The 22466-nt window shown below is 49.0% G+C and overlaps 2 protein-coding genes across 2 annotated transcripts; both read right to left on the bottom strand.

The window, feature by feature from the left end:
* Positions 1–120: 120 nt before the first annotated feature.
* Positions 121–14878, bottom strand: LOC137306354 (turripeptide OL11-like; the record flags this gene model as incomplete). Its single annotated transcript, XM_067975509.1, has 4 exons — positions 121–305; positions 2913–3016; positions 3111–3151; positions 14836–14878. Coding segments are annotated over 4 exons (234 nt in total), but the record flags the coding sequence as incomplete, so codon positions are not given.
* Positions 14879–16386: 1508 nt separating this feature from the next.
* naa40 (N-alpha-acetyltransferase 40, NatD catalytic subunit) lies at positions 16387–22219 on the bottom strand. Its single transcript, XM_067975502.1, has 4 exons — positions 21379–22219; positions 19605–19688; positions 19095–19172; positions 16387–17781 (listed from the first exon to the last, which is right to left on the bottom strand). The coding sequence occupies exons 1-4, from the start codon at positions 21489–21491 to the stop codon at positions 17640–17642; spliced, it is 417 nt and encodes a 138-aa protein (XP_067831603.1). The 5' UTR covers positions 21492–22219; the 3' UTR covers positions 16387–17639.
* Positions 22220–22466: the final 247 nt, after the last annotated feature.

The raw sequence follows: 22466 nt of genomic DNA, 5'->3' as shown, positions 1-22466 counted from the left end.
AGTTTTCAGGCTCAGGTCCTGAAAAAGCCTCCTCCAAAATTTCCATTGCAGAAGCACCATGTTGGTGCTAGTCCAGTGTTGCTGTACACGCTGCCTGATTGATCATCAAATACACACAAATTCAGAAACACTTTTACTTTATTCACAATTCTGCTAGTTTCACAAAATGTAAAAGTACTTCTATTCCCAATGACCATAATGTTAATTAAATTTGTGGTGAAATTCTTATACTTTGGCATCTCAAGATCCTGTCTGTGGTTCAACACTTTCCGTGATTCTTTATATTAATATCCCGGCCAGACTTCCTGCAAGCGAACACAGAAGGTAAACCTAGTTTAATCTTTCATTATATTGTGTTCCTAATTTTGCTCCCTGTTATCACGAGATGTCCATGAACCTACACTCTCCAACAGGTGTTACTGGATAGAAATCAGGCCCACGGACAATGGCTGATTTTCCCCTCCTGGCACTGAGACCGTTGGCACTGACCCACCCGCTACCCTGGCTGGTTCAATGAATCTTAAATTAATTCCGATCCTCCGTGTGTGGCTGCTGGCTGTTAATAGTTCACCCACAGAATAACCATCTGTGAACTTTGAGCTGCGAGATATTTCGATCTCTGTGGGCAAATGAATTGACTGATTCCGGGCCAGAGTCATCCATCACACCTTCAGTGCCCGCACAACGTATCTCAGTTGGTGAGGAATGACTGAACATCTCTTTTGAGGGATCATCAATGCCCAAAGGTGGTTGACTGACCCACTCTGCCCCACCCATTGGCTCATTTCACCACTGTTGGAAAGAATTCTCCCGCCAAACAATTCTCCAATAAGTGACTTATCGAGATGACAACATTCCTCTCTAAACCAACACCAACTAAAAAACAGATTAACTGGTCATTCATCTTCAGTGCAGTACTGAGGGAGCGCTGCACTGTCGGAGGGGCGGTACTGAGGGAGCGCTGCACTGTCGGAGGGTCCGTACTGAGGGAGCGCTGCACTGTCGGAGGGTCAGTACTGAGGGAGCACTGCACTGTCGGAGGGTCGGTACTGAGGGAGCGCTGCACTGTCGGAGGGTCAGTACTGAGGGAGCGCTGCACTGTCGAAGGGGCAGTACTGAGGGAGCGCTGCACTGTCGGAGGGGCGGTACTGAGGGAGCGCTGCACTGTCGGAGGGTCGGTACTGAGGGAGCGCTGCACTGTCGGAGGGGCGGTACTGAGGGAGCGCTGCACTGTCGGAGGGTCGGTACTGAGGGAGCGCTGCACTGTCGGAGGGGCGGTACTGAGGGAGCGCTGCACTGTCGGAGGGTCGGTACTGAGGGAGCGCTGCACTGTCGGAGGGTCGGTACTGAGGGAGCGCTGCACTGTCGGAGGGGCGGTACTGAGGGAGCGCTGCACTGTCGGAGGGTCGGTACTGAGGGAGCGCTGCACTGTCGGAGGGTCGGTACTGAGGGAGCGCTGCACTGTCGGAGGGGCGGTACTGAGGGAGCGCTGCACTGTCGGAGGGTCAGTACTGAGGGAGCGCTGCACTGTCGGAGGGGCAGTACTGAGGGAGCGCTGCACTGTCGGAGGGTCGGTACTGAGGGAGCGCTGCACTATCGGAGAGTCGGTACTGAGGGAGCGCTGCACTGTCGGAGGGGCGGTACTGAGGGAGCGCTGCACTGTCGGAGGGGCGGTACTGAGGGAGTGCTGCACTGTCGGAGGGGCGGTACTGAGGGAGCGCTGCACTGTCGGAGGGGCGGTACTGAGGGAGCGCTGCACTGTCGGAGGGTCAGTACTGAGGGAGTGATGCACTGTCGGAGGGGCGGTACTGAGGGAGCGCTGCACTGTCGGAGGGGCGGTACTGAGGGAGCGCTGCACTGTCGGAGGGGCGGTACTGAGGGAGCGCTGCACTGTCGGAGGGTCAGTACTGAGGGAGTGATGCACTGTTGCAGGGTCAGTACCGAGGGAGCGCCGCACTGTCGGAGGGTCAGTACTGAGGGAATGCTGCACTGTCGGAGGGTCAGTACTGAGGGAATGCTGCACTGTCGGAGGGTCAGTACTGAGGGAGTGCTGCACTGTCGGAGGGTCAGTACTGAGGGAGTGCTGCACTGTCGGAGGGTCAGTACTGAGGGAGTGCTGCACTGTCGGAGGGTCAGTACTGAGGGAGTGCTGCACTGTTGCAGGTGCTGTCCTTTGGATGAGATGTTAAACCAAGGCCCCATCTGCGCTCTCAGGTGGACGTAAAAGGTCCTATGACACTATTTCTAAGAAGAGTACGGGAATTCTCCCCGGTGTCCTGGCCCAATATTTATCTCTCAACCAAACAGATGATCTGGTCATTATCACATTGCTGTTTGTGGGATCTTGCTGTGCATAAATTGGCTGCCGCGTTTCCTACATTACAACAGTGACGACACTTCAAAAGTATTTAATTGGCTGTAAGGCGCTTTGGGAAAGGCGCTATAGAAATGCAAGTCTTTAATTCATTTTTTTATTTTCTGTTTGTGGGATCTTGCTATGTGCAAATTGGCTGAAGCATTTGCCTGAATAACAAATGTAACTGCATTTCAAAAGTAAGGCATGGCAGTGAAGCACTCTGGAACATGAAATGAGCTATATGAATGGAAGTTGTGGAGATGGTGAGGCTGCATACAAAAAACATGAATGGAGGAGTAACAAGGGGAGTCGGCAGAGAGGAAAGTCCGCTGGCAAGGTCTGACAGCCAGCCTGGTTGGGATGATTGAGTGACTTGTTGAAAAGTGCATGTGGAGGTCAGCTGAAGGCAGGATCGGGATCAGAAGCGCTGCCTTAAACAGGAGAAAACTTAATTGTGAAGAGATTTTTCTCGGCTGTCTTAACTTCCTTCGCACAACTTGGCTTCCTTATTAATCAGAATATCGGTCGTCACCGAGGTGGAAATAAGGAGGCTCACATTATTTCCTTGCACAGGTCACACCGATTCATGTAAGTCTGACCGTCTGTGCCGCAGACTGGGCGCAGCTCCCTCACACAGATTGTGGTGTAGTCGCAGTCAGCCTAAAGAGATCAAATAAACATGTAAACACATCTTCACTTTAAGCCCCCAGCTCTCTCTTAACGGTCAAGTGGAATACTAAATTCAGCTGCTCACCGGCCAAGAAAAGTTGTGAATACTGGCAGCCCTCGAGAATTCTGAAAGAGAAAAACACACAGATCATTACAAAGGGCACAGGATTACACAGGCCGCTTCTAGACAGCTGTTTAGTGAGCAGGAGACTTTAATGGCTCGTTTAACCACCAGAAGCAGCTGCACAGTTCATCAGCTCTGCTCCTTCTTTTGAGTTCGGCCCGTTCACATTGCAGAGGGGACTGGGTGCAACACTGAAGCAAGTGGGACTGTGGCTTTCGGGTTCTGGATCCGGTCCTCCCCTGATGTTGCAGGAAGGGTTTTACAGCGATATCAAAACCAATTTGCCACCCTACAAGGGCGGCCTGAAAGCTCAAGACCAGCCGCAGACAAAAACAAAAACAGTGGCACGCAGCATCCATTGCTGGCGGCAGAACACAATATCATTTGTGGCAAGAGCCCCGAGCAGGAATCACTTTGAAGTAGGTCTCTGTCCAACTGGAACATTATTCACCGAATGAACAGGTAATTCCTATGAAGGGCAGTGTAACCCATTAGAGACTTTCCCACTGTGAGTACATTTACAGATTGGGGCTGATTCTGCAAATTCCACTCCTGTTGCACAATCGGTCCTATAGTGTTATGTGACCCACACACCCATCAAGTGAGGCTCTGCGCCAGGAACAGGGGCTGTGAAGAATTGGCTCCAGTGTACTGTTAATATTTCCTGATCGTTGTGATTCACATTACTATTTAATTGTATGTAAAGATGTCGGGCTAGAAATTCCACACCATTTTCGGTGTAATATAGCCGGGGCAAGTAAATGGGACGGAAGCTGTTCACGCCAGCTTTCCAATCCAAAGTCCATCCTTTTGAATTCTCTCACCCTTTTTGGCCTTTCCCGTGGTGCGCCCACTGAGTCCCGGACTGAACTGGGTTGTGTTTCTTGTATTGAAATTATTTGTGCTGTTATTCGTGGAGGCTGGAGTCATCCAGGAAAGGGTGGATATATTTGGTGCTGACTTATTCAATCGGGTGACGATTTTTGGCATGTGCAGGGGCAAAGAGGGCTGATGTGTTGTCATGTTCTAGGGAAGGAACTGGATTAAAAGTTAAGTCCTTTACTTGAAGGTGGTGAAGAAACAGTTGATGCAGTGGCGACAGAGGTCGAGTGTGTTAAACAGAAGATGTCCGTGATCATTGTGCTTTGATGCCCATTGCAGCAATCACAAAGGAGCTGCCTGAGTGACAGTCATCCTGACGCTCCCCTCCATGTACTTCTGCCTCCAAAGCAGTTAGGGCCCCCCCCACTCCCCCATTAATGTCAAAGTTCAGGCCTTTTTGCATGGCGAAGTTGTGCAGCGTACAGCAAGCTAGAACACTGTGCATGACACACGAGCTGGAGCACACTGCAGAGACTGTCCCAACCTCTCTGGTCAGCGAACGTGCCTCTTTAACGGGTCCTCTTGATGATCACTCTTGTTGAGACATGTGCCCCTGTAGCGTTCCTAAGCTGCTATTTAGGCCTAGGCCAGTCTTAATGGGGTCATTATCCATGGCTTGTCACTGTTTCCTTCCCTGAAAAGGTCAGGCAAGGAGGGCTGATTGCCAAAGTCTGAATGCATTGTGACAACTTCCAGCATATCTCGTGTTGACCGGCAGGATCCTTTGCATGCTGCCACACACAACTTTTACATTCAAGGAGTGGAAGACTTTCCAGTTGAGAGGGTTGACCATAGGTGCTTGCAAAGCAAGGCGGGTTCCATCTATTGCACCCCAGACCTTGGGAAGGCCAGCAATCCAGTAAAACCATGGAGCTCCATCTCACTGCCTCCTTGCTGTGATACCAAAGGGGATGAATTCCCTGGTGCGCCAATCACCTGACAGATACATACTTCGACTGCACCTTGGCCGATGTTCAAAGATCCCCTGTGGCTGCCTGAGATGATCCTGTTGCATAAAAGTTGAGTGTGGCCGTCACTTTCATAGCCACAGAGAGCGGTGCAGGGAGCGGACCGTGGCTGCAGGTCCTCGTGCAGTAGGTGGCTCAGCTCTCTTATTGCCTCTTTGATGAACTCTTCTTACATACACCTTATATGAGCTATGTTGCCTGTATATTCTATAGGGGGGGGGGGGAAGTAATATCTGGTTGGATTCATCCTCCATAAATGTTGCCTCACTCTTTGCTCCACCCTGTGCTGCTCCTCCTTCATGATAATGGTATGCAAGGGTATGCCCATAGGGAATAGCCAGACCTGCTACACTGAAGCCCTCGCTAAAGTTGGGAGGTCAAAATCGTCCGATGGGTCTCACACTCTCAGAAGCAGTGAGCAGCAAGTTCAGGTCTGCGTAGGTAAAATGTCAAAATATCAATTCAAAAAGTCAATCCCAGCTGCAGAAATTGTGACTGAAACTCTCCACACTCTTCGAGAGTCACAAACTCCTTATCTCCGCCTGTATCAGCTGCGTCCTATAATTCCCAATCTAACTTACCCTGCGAGCATCGTGCGTGTAAAAGCAGCAAACTGTCAACAGCAGCATTGGCCCTCATTATATTATATTATATGTACACCAGCTGAGGGTAGGTTCATACTCAACCAAGATGCTCCCCACAGCCAAATACCCTGTCGATGCACAATGACAAACCTCACGAATAATGGTCATTGGGTTACAATGTCCCATCAAACACTCCCAGAGCAGGAACAGCACGGGTTAGATACAGAGTAAAGCTCCCTCTACACTGTCCCATCAAACACTCCCAAGGCAGGTACAGCACGGGTTAGATACAGATTAAAGCTCCCTCTACACTGTCTCATCAAACACTCCCAGGGCAGGTACAGCACGGGTTAGATACAGAGTAAAGCGCCCTCTACACTGTCCCATCAAACACTCCCAGGGCAGGTACAGCACAGGGTTAGATACAGAGTAAAGCTCCCTCTACACTGTCCCATCAAACACTCCCAGGGCAGGTACAGCACAGGGTTAGATACAGAGTAAAGCTCCCTCTACACTGTCCCATCAAACACTCCCAGGGCAGGTACAGGGTTAGATACAGAGTAAAGCTCCCTCTACACTGTCCCATCAAACACTCCCAGGGCAGGTACAGCACGGGTTAGATACAGAGTAAAGCTCCCTCTACACTGTCCCATCAAACACTCCCAGGGTCAGGTACAGGGTTAGATACAGAGTAAAGCTCCCTCGACACTGTCCCATCAAACACTCCCAGGGCAGGTACAGCACGGGTTAGATACAGAGTAAAGCTCCCTCTACACTGTCCCATCAAACACTCCCAGGGTCAGGTACAGGGTTAGATACAGAGTAAAGCTCCCTCTACACTGTCCCATCAAACACTCCCAGGGCAGGTACAGCACGGGTTAGATACAGAGTAAAGCTCCCTCTACACTGTCCCATCAAACACTCCCAGGGCAGGTACAGGGTTAGATACAGAGTAAAGCTCCCTCTACACTGTCCCATCAAACACTCCCAGGGCAGGTACAGGGTTAGATACAGAGTAAAGCTCCCTCTACACTGTCCCATCAAACACTCCCAGGGCAGGTACAGGGTTAGATACAGAGTAAAGCTCCCTCTACACTGTCCCATCAAACACTCCCAGAGCAGGTACAGGGTTAGATACAGAGTAAAGCTCCCTCTACACTGTCCCATCAAACACTCCCAGGGCAGGTACAGGGTTAGATACAGAGTAAAGCTCCCTCTACACTGTCCCATCAATCACTCCCAGGGCAGGTACAGGGTTAGATACAGAGTAAAGCTCCCTCTACACTGTCCCATCAATCACTCCCAGGGCAGGTACAGGGTTAGATACAGAGTAAAGCTCCCTCTACACCATCCCATCAAACACTCCCGGGGCAGGTACAGTGTTAGTTGCACAGTAACGGTCTCGCTATACTGAACTGACATGTTTCAGCCCCCAGCCTCAGAAGACTTGCCCTCACCCCTCCTCCCGCTCCTGGCTGCTCCAATATGGCAGTTTCCATTCCGAGACCAGCCATCCGGTGGCCTCTGAGTCTCCCAGGTCAGTGGCAGCTTCCTGCAGTGGGTTCCTGTCCACTAGGCAACGGATCAGGACTGGCCAAGCTCATCTCACGCAGGACCCTTATTGCCAGCAGATACAGAAGTCTATCATCCCATCTACCTCGGATGGATTTGGATGAAGGATTCAGCCTGTTGTCTAATGCTCTGCACCACCCCCCAGTCCCCCCCAAAACATGTTCGCATTGATTGCAACAGCCACACAAAAATATATAGAAGTTTTTGTGAAAGTTCTCTGAAGAAGAAAGACTTGCATTTATATCGCGCCTTTCACCACCTCAGACGTCCCAAAGCGCTTTACAGCCAATGAAGTACTTTTGAAGTGTAGCCACTGTTGTAATGTAGGAAACGCAACAGCCAATTTGCACACAGCAAGATCCCACGAACAGCAATGAGCTAAATGACCAGATAATCTGGGTTGGAACCTGAGAAAGTTCCAGGTTTGACTCCCCCAGTCTGTCCCAGGAACATAGGAGCAGGAGGAGGCCATTCAGCCCCTTGAGCCTGTTCTGCCATTCAATTAAATCATGGCCGATCTGTATCCTAACTCCATCTACCCACCTTGGTTCCTTATCCCTCAATTTCCTTGCTTAACAAAAATCCATCGATCTCAGTTTTGACATTTTCAATTGACCCCCAGCCTCAACAGCTTTTTGGGGGAGAGAGTTCCAGATTTCCACTCCCCTTTGTGTGAGGAAGTGCTTCCTGACATCACCCCTGAACGGCCTGGCTCTAATTTTAAGGTTCTGCCCCTCTTGTTCTGGACTCCCCCACCAGAGGAAATAGTTTCTCTCTATCTACCCTATCAAATCTTTTAATCATCATAAACCCCTCGATCAGATCACCCCTTAATCTTCTAAACTCGAGGGAATACAAGCCCGGTCTCTGCAACCTGTCCTCGTAATTTAACCCTTTTAGCTCCGGTGCCATTCTGGTGAATCTGCACCCCCTCCAAGGCCAATATATCCTTCCTGAGGTGCGGCGCCCAGAACTGAACGCAATACTCTAAATGGAGTCTAACCAAACCTTTATATAACTGTAGTATAACTTGCACCTCTTTGTATTCCAACCCCTTTGAGATAACATTCCATTAGCCTTTTCAATTATGTCCTGGTGAAATGGCCTCAACTGTGAGGTTGCATGCGGGAGGTCAAGACCAAGTGCAGTCTTCAAGTGGTGGGATTAGGGGGCTGGGGGATTAGAGGTACTTTAGCCCCCAAGCTGCTATCTAGCGACCCCTGCTGGAAAGCCTGTGTGGATCTGATCGGGCGGATCGAGCCTCGGGTCTGCTCAGCCCTGTGGCTCAGTACACCACCTGGTGCATCAACCCATTAGAAGGTCAAACGAATAAAAGCAATGACAAGAACATTTTTACTCACCCACAAAAAGGAAAAACACGAGGAAGGTGGTGAGAAAGGGCCTGAGGATCTTCATTGTGAAGATGGAGTATGTGAGCTGTTCAGTTTGATTTCTGCTCTGTTTATGGAGTCACAAACCCATTGTCCTCCTGTTTATGACCTCAGTAGGCATATCCAGACACTCCTGCTCCCACCACACACCCTTTAATATTCCTCTTTTTCATGTTGCTTTCTAGATCCTCTTTAAAAGAATTTATAGACTGCTTCAATTACGTTTTGTGACAGAGAATTCCACATTCTAACCAACACTCTAAAGAATTCTTTTTTCTACCCTTCAATTTAATTCTTTTTGTGCTTATCTTAAACCTGTGTCCCCCTCGTTACTGTCTCTCTGACCAGTAGAAATAATCTCTCCCTATTTACCTCATCAAAACCCTTCTGAATCTTGAAGACCTCGTTCAGGTCACCCCTCAACCTTCTCAGCCCCAGTGAAAAAAAGCCCCAACTTCTCCAGACTCTGTAACCCCCTCGTCCCTGGAAACTCCCAGTGAACCTACACTACAGCTTTCCCATTGATTTTACACCTTCCTGTACTTGGGTAGGAACATAGGAACAGGAGTAGGCCATTCAGCCCCTCGTGCCTGCTCCGCCATTTGATAAGATCATGGCTGATCTGTGATCTAACTCCATATACCTGCCTTTGGCCCCTATCCCTTAATACCTTTGGTTGCCAAAAAGTAGTCATATCTGTACATAATACTCCCAACTGTGGGCTAACAACAGTCTTGTACACAATCAGTGTTACCTCCCTATTGTTGTATTCCACACCCCTGGATACAAATCCATGAGTTCCATTTGTCAATAGTGACATAATAAACACCTCCACAAGTTGAGTCAATGGCTCCCCCTGCCCCCCCCTCACCGTGGCCTAAAGTGGGTAAAGGCACCAGCCATTGTAACACTGAGGTCCCCTGGTTAACTGATCTCTGCCTGAGCAATAACTGGATGGACTACAGTTGGCTTCAGTGAGGTGCGACATTAAAGGTTCCTGTTTCTGAATGCTAACTAGTGACGCCTGCTGGACACCAGTATCAACAACAAAAACAGATGAACTGATCGTTCATCTCGTTGCTGTTTGTGGGATCTTGCTGTGCACAAATGGCTGGCCCACTCGCCTCCATAGCAACCGTCGTGGCGGTCGAAGGTGGTTCACTGTGTGTGAAGTGCTTTGAGACGTTTCTGGAGGATCTGATGAGCGGCTGTAAGTGTGAGGACAGCATCAGTTCTGATCTCCTCCATGGTCAGTAGCCTGCTAGCACTCAACGCCTCACATGTGAAGGATGCTCATTTGGGTGGGGCACTGGGGGGCTGTTGGCACCCATGATACTAGACCAGTAAGAGTCAGCACCTTCTGAATAGTGGAGAAAAAAAATCTATCCTAATAACTCAGTGTGCGATTACACAAACACTCTGCAATGGTGCAAGTGTCTGTGGCGATCAGTGGCATTAGTTCAACGACCTCGACAGTGATTTTAATAGGGAGGCAGGGTTATAATAATTAGCTGTTAATTCTTCCGGTGAGGGAAATGGCGGAACAACGTAAGTAATGGCTGATTTATAAAGCCCAGGATCCCGTTTGCTTTCTTAACCGCTTTCTCAACCTGCCCTGCCACCTTAAGCAATTTGTGCACATATACCCCCAGATCTCTCTGTTTCTGCACCCCCTTTAGAATTGTACCTTTTAGTTTATATTGCCTCTCCTCGTTCTTCCTACCGAAATGTATCACTATCCTCAAGTACTTATCCAATTCCCTTTTGAAGGCCATGATTGAATCTGCCTCCACCACCCCCTCAGGCAGTGCATTCCAGATCCTAAACATTCGCTGTGTGAAATTTTTTTCTTCATGTCGCCTTTGGTTCTTTTGCCAATCACCTTAAATCTATGTCCTCTGGTTCTCGACCCTTCTGCCAATGGGAACAGTTTCTCTCTATCTACTCTGTCTAGACCCTTCATGATTTTGAATACCTCGATCAAATCTCCTCGCAACCTTCTCTGCTCGAAAGAGAACAACCCCAGCTTCTCCAGTCTATCCACGTAACTAAAGTCCCTCATCCCTGGAATCATTCTAGTAAATCTCTTCTGCACCCTCTCTAAGACCTTCACATCTTTCCTAAAGTGCGGTGCCCAGAACTGGACACAATACTCCAGTTGTGGCTGAACCAGTGTTTTATAAAGGTTCATTATAACCTGCTTTTGTACTCTATGCCTCTATTTATAAAGCCCAGGATCCCGTTTGCTTTCTTAACCGCTTTCTCAACCTGCCCTGCCACCTTAAGCAATTTGTGCGCATATACCCCCAGATCTCTCTGTTTCTGCACCCCCTTTAGAATTGTACCTTTTAGTTTATATTGCCTCTCCTCGTTCTTCCTACCGAAATGTATCACTTCACAATTTTCTGCGTTGAATTTCATCTGCCACGTGTCTGTCCGTTCCACCAGCCTGTCTATATCCTGTTGAAGTCTATCACTATCCTCCTCACTGTTTACTACCCTTCCAAGTTTTGTGTCATCTGCAAATTTTGAAATTGTGTCCTGTACTCCCAAATCCAAGTCATTAATATATATCAAGAAAAGCAGTGATCCCGGCACCGACCCCTGGGGAACACCACTGTTCACCTCCCTCCAGTCCGAAAAACAATCGTTCACCACTGCTGTCTGCTTCCTGTGACTTAGCCAATTCTGTATCCATGCTGCTACTGCCCCTTTTATTCCATGGGCTTCAATTTTGCTGACAAGCCTATTATGCGGCACTTTATCAAACGCCTTTTGGAAGTCCATATACACCACATCCACCGCAATGCCCTCATCTACCCTCTCTGTTACCTCATCAAAAAACTCAATCAAGTGGTTAAACACAATTTGCCTTTAACAAATCCGTGCTGGCTTTCCTTAATTAATCCACACTTGTCCAAGTGACTGCTAATTTTGTCCCAGGTTATTGTTTTCCCACCACTGAGGTTAAACTGACTGGCCTGTAGTTGCTGGGTTTATCCTTACACCCTTTTTTGAACAAGGCTGTAACATTTGCAATTCTCCAGTCCCCTACGGATGTTTGGAAGATTATGGCCAGTACCTCCGCAATTTCCACCCTTACTTCCCTCAGCAATCTAGGATGCGTCCCATCCGGACCAGATAACTTGTCTACTTTAAGTATAGCCAGCCTTTCTAGTACCTCCTCTTTATCAATTTTTAGCCCATCCTGTATCTCAACTATATCTTCACTTACTGTGACTTTGGCAACATCTTCTTCCTTGGTAAAGACAGATGCAAAGTACTCATTTAGTACCTCAGCCATGCCCTCTGCCTCCATGCATAGATCTCCTCCTCTTACTACTTGTTTACTGTTTACAGCCTATGGAAGACTTGGCTTCCCTTTTATGTTGGCCGCCAATCGATTCTCATACTCTCTCTTTGCCCCTCTTATTTCCTTTTTCACTTCCCCTCTGAACTTTCTATATTCAGCCTGGTTCTCACTTGTATTATCAACCTGACATCTGTCGTACGCCCCTTTTCTTCTGTTTCATTTTACTATCTCTTTTGTCATCCAGGGAGCTCTGGCTTTAGTTGCCCTGCCTTTCTCCCTCGTGGGAATGTACCGAGACTGTACCTGAACCATCTCCTCTTTAAAGGCCGCCCGTTGTTCAATTTCAGTTTTGCCAGATCCATTCTCATCCCATTGAGTATTTTTGCTTTAGGGTGGTTGTTGTCCTTTTCCATAACTATTCTAAACCTTATGATACTATGATCGCTGTTCCCTAAATATTCCCCCACTGACACTTGCTCCACTTGGCCCACCTCATTTCCCAAAATCAGCAATGCTTCCTTCCTCGTTGGGCAGGAAATGTACTGGTCAAGAAAGTTTTCCTGAAGACACTTCATAAATTCCTCCCCCTCTTTGCCCCTTACACTGTTACTATCCCAGTCTATATTAGGATAGTTGAAGTCCCCCATTATCACTACTCTATAGTTCGTGCACATCTCTGTAATTTCCCTGCAATTTGCTCCTCTTTATCCTTCCCATTAGTTGGTGGCCTATCGAATACACCCAGTAGTGTAATGGCACCTCGATTGTTTCTTAACTCTAACTAAATAGATTCTGTCCTTGACCCCTCCAGGACATCCTCTCTCTCCAGCACTGCAATATTCTCCTTAATCAATACTGCCAGCAACCACCCCCCCCCCCCCCCCCCCCACAACTTTCTTTCCTTCCCGGCACTTATGGGATAATTTCCTAGGATCTTTGCACTGGAAATCAGGCCCTGCAACGTAGATGCACCATCACAATGGCGCAAATCTCCAGGAATTTCTGGGCCAATATGTTTTATAACCGACAAGGGAACAAGCCACACTAGATTTAGTGATGAGTAACAAACCCGAATTTCTTAACAATCTGACGATAAGGGAACATTTTAGCAATAGTGACCATAATATGATTGAATTTGATAATTAGGTTTGAGAGGGAGAAGAGTGAGTCACAACCCAAGGTTTTTACAGCAAACTTTGAGGGGATGAGAAATAAATTGACCGCTGGGCTGAGTGTTAATGCGTAAACCTACAGACAGTGGGAGTTATTCAGAGAAGTTTGGTACGATACAAAACCAGTGCGTACCCCTAAAAGGCAAAGGCTCCACTTGTGTAAGCAACCGTGGTCAACAAACGAGGTGAGAGACGGTATCACGCTAAAAGGAAAAGCTTACACAAATGCAAGGAAAAGTGGAAATCCAACAGACTGGGAGAGCTGGTAAAAACAGCAAAGGAAAACAAAGAAAATAATGAGGTGCAAAAAGGGTGTATGAAAAAAACTTGCAAGGAATATCAAAACTAGCAGCAGAAATTTTCATAAATATATTAACAGAAAGTGGTAAAAGGCAATGTGAGCCCATTAAAGGCAAATGCAGGCAAGATTATAACGGACAATAAAGAAATGGCAGATTTGTTAAATGAGTACTTTGTATCTATCATTTTCACAGTGGAGGAAGAGGTCAAAATACCTCCATTGTACAAAGTACAATGGAATCTAAAAATAAATCAAGGGAACTTAATATAAGAAATTTAATATAAGAAAATGGTAAGGGAGAAAATAATGGGACTTAAGATAGACCAATCTACAGGACATGATGGTTTCCCACCACAATAATAAAACAGGGGCAGAAATTGTAAATGTGTTAGTCATAATTTTCCAAAGATCTCCAGATTCAGGAATTGTGCCCATGGATTGGAAAATTGCAAATGTCACTATTATTTAAGAAGGGACAGAGGGAAAAACCAGGTAACTACAGACCTGTCAGTTTAACATCGGTTATAGACAAATTACTGGAATCTATCATCAGGGACAGAGTGACTTGGACAAGTATGAGCTGATCAAAGCGAGAGCATGGATTTGTGAAGGACGGAATCGTTAGATTTTTGTTGGATAAGGGTATCAAAGGATATGGAGAAAAGGCAGGTAGAGTTGAGGTACAGATCCGTTGCGATCTAATGGAACGGCGGAAGAGGCTCGAGGGGCAGAATGGCCTACTTCTGTTCCTAATGATCCTCAAACTGATGTCCTAGCTCGATCAGCCCAGACCAAGGATTGGACCTGGTGCCTTGCTGAAAGGCCTTCTCTTCTATGACGAACAGGCAACAAGCAGAGACTGTGTGCAACCCTATAGCAAGGGAAGAGAAAATAAAATCAAGCGCATGGGTCACTACTACAGGCCACTGAGGACACTTGCAGATGGACAGTTACCGAGAAGGATTAGCAGAGGCCTGGGAGCAACCACCTCGAGCAACACTACATGCCTTTAACATATAAAAAAACAGACCATTTGTGAGGGCTTTGGTCGGCCTTCAAAATAAGGATCTCAACAGGCCTACAGGTGATACCTGTAATGTGATCCACACAATGAAACAGGTAGACAAACAGGCCCCAGATCACGGAGGGAGAGATTAGAAGGACGACCAAAAGCTTGGCCGAAAAGGTGAGTTTTTTTTATAAAGAGAACAGGTTGAATTGCGGCTGTGATGCCTTCTACGCCATGGGGTACCAGAGCACCACTACTGGTGGATCTCCAGCCCAGCAAGAGTCAGGAGAGGACAAGGCAACATTATTCACCAGCAGTCAGCTAAACATGGGGATCTGGAGCTTGAGCAGAAGGTACAACCTCACAGTCCTCAGCTCTATCCTCAGCTGAAGGCTTTAACAAGAGAAAGCCGTGCATTCCTATGCTGGCAGTGCACTGTCTCACTCGTGACTTACAAACGCTTGTGAGCCTCTCAAAGCTACGAAAGAGCTTACCATAATTTACCGTCACGTTGGATATTGTCTTCCATGATTGGATTCATCTTCCAACACTTGGGATTAAAAACACAGAAACATCAAACGATTACATTTCATTCCTTTCGGGTTGAGATCAGGCTGGTGTCCTGGACGCTAAAGATAAATAACCTGCAATTATAAATCACCTTTCACACCCTCAGTATGTCACAAAACACTTCACAAACACAGAATTGAAGTGTAGTTCCTGATGTTATGTAAGCAATTAATGCAGCCAATTTGCACACAGCAAGATCCCGCAATCTGGAAATTATATCACCGACCAGTTCAATCTGTTTTGATGCTGTTGGTTGAGGAATAAATGTTGATCAGGACACCACATTCTCTTCTTCAAATAGTGCACCAGGATCTTTAACATGCATCTGAGGGGGCCGACGGAGCTTCGATTTAACATCACATCCAGAAATCAGGACCTCCGACAGCGCGGCGCTCCCTCAGCGCTGAGCCTCCGACGGCGCGGCGCTCCCTCAGCGCTGAGCCTCCGACGGCGCGGCGCTCCCTCAGCGCTGAGCCTCCGACGGCGCGGCGCTCCCTCAGCGCTGAGCCTCCGACGGCGCGGCGCTCCCTCAGCGCTGACCCTCCGACGGCGCGGCGCTCCCTCAGCGCTGAGCCTCCGACGGCGCGGCGCTCCCTCAGCGCTGACCCTCCGACAGCGCGGCGCTCCCTCAGTACTGCACTGGGAGTGTCGGCCTGGATCATGCGCTCAAGTCCCTGAAGTGGGGCTTGAATCTACAACCTTCTGACTCGGGAAATGCTATCCACTGAGCTAACTACTGCAGCCCAAAACTTGCACAACCAAATGCCAAACTGCTTTTGTGAAAATTTATTATATAGTTACTGAAGAATCTAAGATTCTTTTTGCTTTCCTGCTCTATATTTGCTGTCTTGAGATAAAATTGTATCTGAACCATCGACTTGTTCCATCTACCCCAATCTGAATTTCTCATCCTTTCCACCCTCCTCAAGGTGCTGACTCTATGCAGCCATTCTTCACGTGAGCTTAAACAGTATGTGCTACTTGACTCTGAAGGGCATCACAGCTGAGCTCAATCTTGCCCTTATGATTGTCCAAACAGGGTTTAATGGTCACTGATCAGAAGTTTGAATCCTCCTCTCGGTGCCCTCTATTAGGTAAGGAGATCGAGGAATATGGAGCAATGGTGGTAAATGGAGTTGAGGTACTGATCAGCCATAATCTAATTGAATGGTGGAACAGGCTCGAGGGGCTGAATGGCCTCCTTCTGTTCCTAATATCCCAGCTCGATTAGCCCAGAGCAAGGACTGGACCCGGTGCCTTGCCGATCTCCTGACAGATCAGTGCTGCACCTACTGCTGTACGTTTAGCCCGTGTATTGGGGGGGAAAGTATATTCTTCACAGTTCACACGAGTCAAGAGCGCTGGTGCAAGTCAATTGTTCCAGACTCTCGAAAATCACCTGCTTACGCTCGTCTGACGTCAGAGCAGAGTGGAAAGTGAGGGTGAGAAACGGTAGGGAACGGAAAAAAGAAAAATAGAGTAAAAAATTTTATTCGACAATAAAAAAAAACACAAGACCCACAGCCAGATGGTCCGAATGAATTCAGATTTTTTTGGATACGTCCCTCGGGGTTAGTCCTGGAGGAAGCAGTAGTGTGCAAAAGCGGAGTTAAACAGGATCCCTAAACGTAGAGTCGACAATCAGGGAAGTGTGCACGGAGACTGATTCACATGGCGTCTAGAGCTCAGCCCCCCGGCACTCTTCGACAAAGACACAAAACCCAACAAGATTTTAATAAGACATCTGGGTTCATGTACATGTGCACCTGCCAACTGTACAATTCTGGGACGTAGGCATTAGAATGACAGGGCTCAAAAATATTCCAGGGCCACACACCCAGCCTAGAATCCCCGGTAATTTAATCACGCCCTGTAGTTTGGTGCTGGCAGCCAGGAGCCTGGGCATAAAACAGGGAGGGTACGGTCACTTCTATTCCTGCCACAGGCCAGGGCTCTTGGGGGCACCTTCAGTCTTCAGGTGAAGCAGGATTAGAGGGTGACGACCAGCTGTAATTCAGCCCCCGTTTTAAGGCCATACATTGTTATATTGCCATTATAAATTCCTACATCCATATTTATAATGGGAACTGCCTAGCAATGGTGGTATTGCAGCACCTCCACTGACGGGAGGGCGTAATTACAGCGTGACAAGTTTACATAGGCAGTTTCCATTATAAACGGGGACACAGGAATTTATAATGAAAGGGAGCACAGAGACAAGTTTCTTTTATATATATTACAGATAATATACAGTATGTGCTCAAACCCTTTGAAATGTAATTTATTCAAAAACTGAATTTAAGAAAAGCTCCAGTTATTTTTCTGCTGGACATTCCACTTGGAGTCACAGAAATCATTTTTCTTTTTAGGTATAAAAGCAAGTTGTATTTTTCTTTTAAAAAAAGAGGCTGCAGGAGGCCTTTCAGTATTCAAAAGGATTACGTTGCCATCAGACCAGTAAATAGCAATGAGATTCAACTCCAAACGACCAGGAGTAGAGTTTGTACAGCCTGGCAGTGAGAGTCTGGGTGTTATTCACAGTATATATAGATATGTGTGTATTAAAAAAACAAAAAGATTTTTTAAAAAAAGCTTTCTGGAACGTTGCGTGTGCTGTAACAGCTGGTGTGGTGAACACACACACACTCGCATAGTTTCCGCTGTCCCATAGTGTGATAAGTGTCTTTTGGGAGGGGAAGGTCGGAGGGTAATGGTGGGGGTTGGTCCCTCAGTGACAGCAGCCCCCGCAGTGCGGGCTGCCGTGTGGGTGTGGGTGCTCCCCGTATTTGGTTCTTCGGCTCAGTATCTCGTAGGAGCAGTCGTCACCGCAGCAGCCCGACACACTGGGGGAAGAATCGTCAATATCGAACCTGCAGAGTGAAAAGGAGAGGAGGGTCAATCGGAGCAGCTCGCGGGGGAGAGGAGGGTCAATCGGAGCAGCTCGCGGGTGAGAGGAGGGTCAATCGGAGCAGCTCGCGGGTGACAGGAGGGTCAATCGGAGCAGCTCGCGGGTGACAGGAGGGTCAATCGGAGCAGCTCGCGGGTGACAGGAGGGTCAATCGGAGCAGCTCGCGGGGGAGAGGAGGGTCAATCGGAGCAGCTCGCGGGGGAGAGGAGGGTCAATCGGAGCAGCTCGCGGGGGAGAGGAGGGTCAATCGGAGCAGCTCGCGGGTGACAGGAGTGCACAGTGATAGGCTCACCACAACTAACGGGGGACCTCAGTGATCCCCTGGGCCTGTAGCCCTACAAAGCTCCTGTTGATGGTCTCAATCCTACCTGCACATTAGCAGATAATCAGGAGCCCTGGCTAATTCGTTCCCCCCCCCCCACACAAATTGCAACAAACGTAAGATATAACAAACCACAGGCCCGCCAAGCCCAACCCATCCGTGACACAGTACCGCCTAATGTTTAATATTGATCTCGCAGGATGTGGGCGATACTGGCAAGGCCACATTTAGTGCCCTCCAACTGAGGATATTAAGAATCAACCGCGTAGCACGGGACTGGAGTCGATGTTGGCCAGACCAAGTAAGAAAAAAGAATAAGACTCCCATTTCTACAGCTCCTTTCACCAGCTCAGGACGTTCCAAAGCACTTTACAGCCAATGAGGTACTTTCTGAAGTGTGGTCACTGTTGTAATGTAGGAAACACGGCAGACAATTTTGGCCCACAGCAAGATCCCACAAACAGCACTGAGATATTGACCAGATTTTAGGTGTTTTGGTTGAAGGATAAATGTTGGCCAGGAGACCAGGGAGAGCTCCCCAGCTCTTCCACTAGTACCACAGGATCTTTTACGTCCACCTGAGAAGGCATGCGGGGCCTCCTTAAAAAAGAAAAATCTGCAGGGCTACAGGGAAAGAGCAGGGGGAGTGGGATTAATTGGATAGCTCTTTCAAAGAGCCGGCACAGGCACGATGGGCCGAATGGCCTCCTTCTGCGTTGTATGATTCTATGATAATAACTTCTGAGTTTGAGCTTGGATCGTGCGGCAGCTGGAGAGAGGTACAAGTGGCTTCAGAGTCACAGCCACCCAGTAATCCCTGCAGGAGAGAGTGCGTGCGAGCGAGTGTGTACATGTGTGCAAGTGCACACTCAAGTGTTCTCACTGAGGGGTCTTCACTAATCCCCCGATTTTCCATACATCCCTCAATATCCCAGCGCCGAGACCCAACTTACTGCATGGCCTCTCTGAAGAACTGGTAAGCCCCGCGGTTGTGCTTAAATACAGTCAACATCACTTTCTTCATCTGTGCGCTGCGGAGAGAGCAGAGAGCGAGCATCAGTCTCATCCAGTCCCCCCACTCTGGCCTGCCCCCCCCCCCCCCACAAGTCTCTAGGCAGTTCCCACACTCCGCAAACATGGTAACATTGGGATAGCCCTAGGGGTTCCTGCCAGGCCGCTTCCCCCATCTTACCCACCGCACCCCTCCACTCCACTCAAGGGGGAAAACCTGTCGGGGGGTGTGATGCGGTCAGGCTGTTGGCTTGGCAGAAACACTGGCAGAGAGAGGAAGGGGGAATGGTATTAAACAAAGGTTTGTGACCTCCACTGTAGAATAGCGCTGTCTGGGTTCACACATGAATGGCCTTTCAAGTACCGCACTCAACTGCGATCAGTGCATTCAGGATGGAGTGAGAGATATGGGGACATGCGTACTGTCTTTATCATGTCCACAAAGCCTTTACCTGTTTGCTAAAAGCTGTAGAATCTGCATTAGGAATTTGCCCAGCCCTTTCCTCCTCACCCGATTCTCCAGCTGAACCTCGTAACTGCAACAGAAGACACACTTTTGTCAGTTCATCGCCAATGGTAACAACGCAGAGACATCACACCGTTACAAAGCATCTTCATCTCATTTCCACTCGTTTCTCTCTCTCCCCCCACCAATCTCACCTTCCCCCAGTCACGCAGTCCATTGGGGGAATTATGTGATCGTGAGATGGTTCTCCTGAAAGGACCTTCGCAGAGTATGCTCAGGCAGATTCAACCCAGCTCCAGTTGGGCCCAGAGCAAAGTCTGGTACTAAACCACCAGCTGCTCTCACAGAATTGTTTGATGGGACAGCGTAGATAGAGGGAGCTTTACTCTGTATCTAACCCCCCTGTACCTGCCCTGGGAATGGTTGATGGGACAGTGTAGAGGGAGCTTTACTCTGTATCTAACCCGTGCTGTACCTGCCCTGTGAGTGTTTGATGGGACAGTGTAGAGGGAGCTTTACTCTGTATCTAACCCTGTATCTGCCCTGGGAGTGTTTGATGGGACAGTGTAGAGGGAGCTTTACTCTGTATCTAACCCATGCTGTACCTGCCCTGTGAGCGTTTGATGGGACAGTGTAGAGGGAGCTTTACTCTGTATCTAACCCGTGCTGTACCTGCCCTGGGAGTGTTTGATGGGACAGTGTGGAGGGAGCTTTACTCTGTATCTAACCCTGTATCTGCCCTGGGAGTGTTTGATGGGACAGTGTAGAGGGAGCTTTACTCTGTATCTAACCCGGTCTGTACCTGCCCTGAGAGTGTTTGATGGGACAGTGTAGAGGGAGCTTTACTCTGTATCTAACCCATGCTGTACCTGCCCTGTGAGCGTTTGATGGGACAGTGTAGAGGGAGCTTTACTCTGTATCTAACCCGTGCTGTACCTGCCCTGGGAGTGTTTGATGGGACAGTGTAGAGGGAGCTTTACTCTGTATCTAACCTTGTACCTGCCCTGGGAGTGTTTGATGGGACAGTGTAGAGGGAGCTTTACTCTGTATCTAACCCATGCTGTACCTGCCCTGGGAGTGTTTGATGGGACAGTGTAGAGGGAGCTTTACTCTGTATCTAACCCATGCTGTACCTGCCCTGTGAGCGTTTGATGGGACAGTGTAGAGGGAGCTTTACTCTGTATCTAACCCATGCTGTACCTGCCCTGGGAGTGTTTGATGGGACAGTGTAGAGGGAGCTTTACTCTGTATCCAGTAGATTGGCAGTCGGGACAGTAAAATTGGCTTCAAATGCCCCGAGTTATGTAAGAGGAGGGGGAAGGGAACGGACTGGGATTCTGCCTCAAATCACTGTTGCAGAACGTGTGTGGGGGGCACTGGGCTGGGGGCAGGTTGAGGCAATCATCTCACCCCCCACATCGAGCAATCAGTCGGGACTCGCCATCAAGGTGTGCACATGCAGTATGTCCCACTCGGGGGAGTTAACGGAGGGTGGCGCCCAGGACAGGGGGAAAACGGATGACGCAACACTCGCTGTGACGAAAAGCCGAGTCACCTTAAATCACAGTCGGTCGCATCACTTCCTCGGTCCCCAGACCCCGTGGGGCACCAGGGCCTCGCTCGCTTCCCACCACCAGCGGTTTTAAGTCAGGAGTTTGTGCATTTGGTGGAGCTCAGCCAGCGGCCTCGCACCGTGGGAGCCGCTCTCCCTCCGCGTTGGGAAGGGTCGTGATCGGAATCGTTAAGTAGCGCAAGAATACCAGTACAGTACTTCCTCCCCGCATTCCACGTCGAATCGGAAATGTGAGAAAGCTGCGGGCTCTGTGCTGCCTCCTTCCCGTGCCACCAGGTACCAGGCTCGCTCGTCCATCATCTCCTCCTTCTTCTCCCGGTCCTTCCAGCCCCACTCGCTCTGCTTCGTACCTGGGGGAGAGAGAGAAAGAGAGAGAGAGGGGCAGCAATCCGCCAAGCTTCGAGCATCTCAGCAGCGGGCAACAAACCCCCTCTCCCCACCCCACCCTGCCCGCCCACACCCAAGGTCCCGTCCTGTTGCCTCAAACGACCACTCCCCATCTCCGCCTTCGTCTCTCCTCACGAGCATCAGTCGGAAGCAGGGGTGGGACCAGGCCGGAGGAATACAACTGCTCTGTTTCTTCTGACAGGTCAGTCGCTATGTGTCAGCCGTGACTCGCTCGGAGTCAGAAGGCCGTGGGTTTGAGCCCCCACTCCAGAGGATTTGAGCCCATAATCCAGACCGACATTCCCCAGGGCCAGTACTGAGGAGCGCCGCACTGTCGGAGGTGCCGTCTTTCGGTTAAGACGTTAAACCGAGGCCCCCGTCTGCCCCTCTCAGGTGGATGTAAAAGATCCCACGGCCACTATTGGAAGAAGAGCAGGGGGAGTTCTCCCCGGTGTCCTGGGGCCAATATTTATCCCTCAACTTTCACACTGCAGATTCCAGACCTTGGTCCAAGAACAGGCAATGCAAGGGGGGGGGGGGCCTGGATCTCAGATCAACAGGATTTTTAAACACACACCACCCCCCATAATCACCACTTACTGAACCCAAACACCAGGCTCCCATCTCTGTCCCAATGTAACCCTGCGTTTAGTGCTTAATAACTAAGGGGTGTGATGGGAAGAATCACCTACAGTTCCTGTGATATCTCCTCTCTCTATTCCCTCATCCAGTAGGAGGGAGCATGCAATCAATCTCCTGCGGCTCACTCACATGGTCTGCATGTTGGTTTTGGTCAGTTCCACTGCCCAGTCCACAGTGCTGGGGTCCAGGTCTGCCACCCGCTTGCACTCGATCAGCATGTTCATTCTGGGTGGGAGGGAGACAGGG

Source organism: Heptranchias perlo, chromosome 43 (assembly GCF_035084215.1).
Source record: "Heptranchias perlo isolate sHepPer1 chromosome 43, sHepPer1.hap1, whole genome shotgun sequence".
NCBI classification, from domain to species: domain Eukaryota; kingdom Metazoa; phylum Chordata; class Chondrichthyes; order Hexanchiformes; family Hexanchidae; genus Heptranchias; species Heptranchias perlo.
Note: the sequence above shows the minus strand (reverse complement) of the source record. Positions and strands in the feature narration are given on the sequence as shown.

What these genes read in the sequence shown, in the direction of transcription:
- naa40 (XM_067975502.1), bottom strand. Translation starts at nt 21,491, where the DNA reads ATGATGGACGAGCGAGCCTGGTACCTGGTGGCACGGGAAGGAGGCAGC. An exon ending in CTACAGCTTTTAGCAAACAG is followed by an intron (nt 19,173 to 19,604) that starts GTAAAGGCTTTG and finishes CTCTCTCCGCAG; the next exon opens with CGCACAGATGAAGAAAGTGA. An exon ending in TTCTTCAGAGAGGCCATGCA is followed by an intron (nt 17,782 to 19,094) that starts GTAAGTTGGGTC and finishes TTCACTCTGCAG; the next exon opens with GTTCGATATTGACGATTCTT.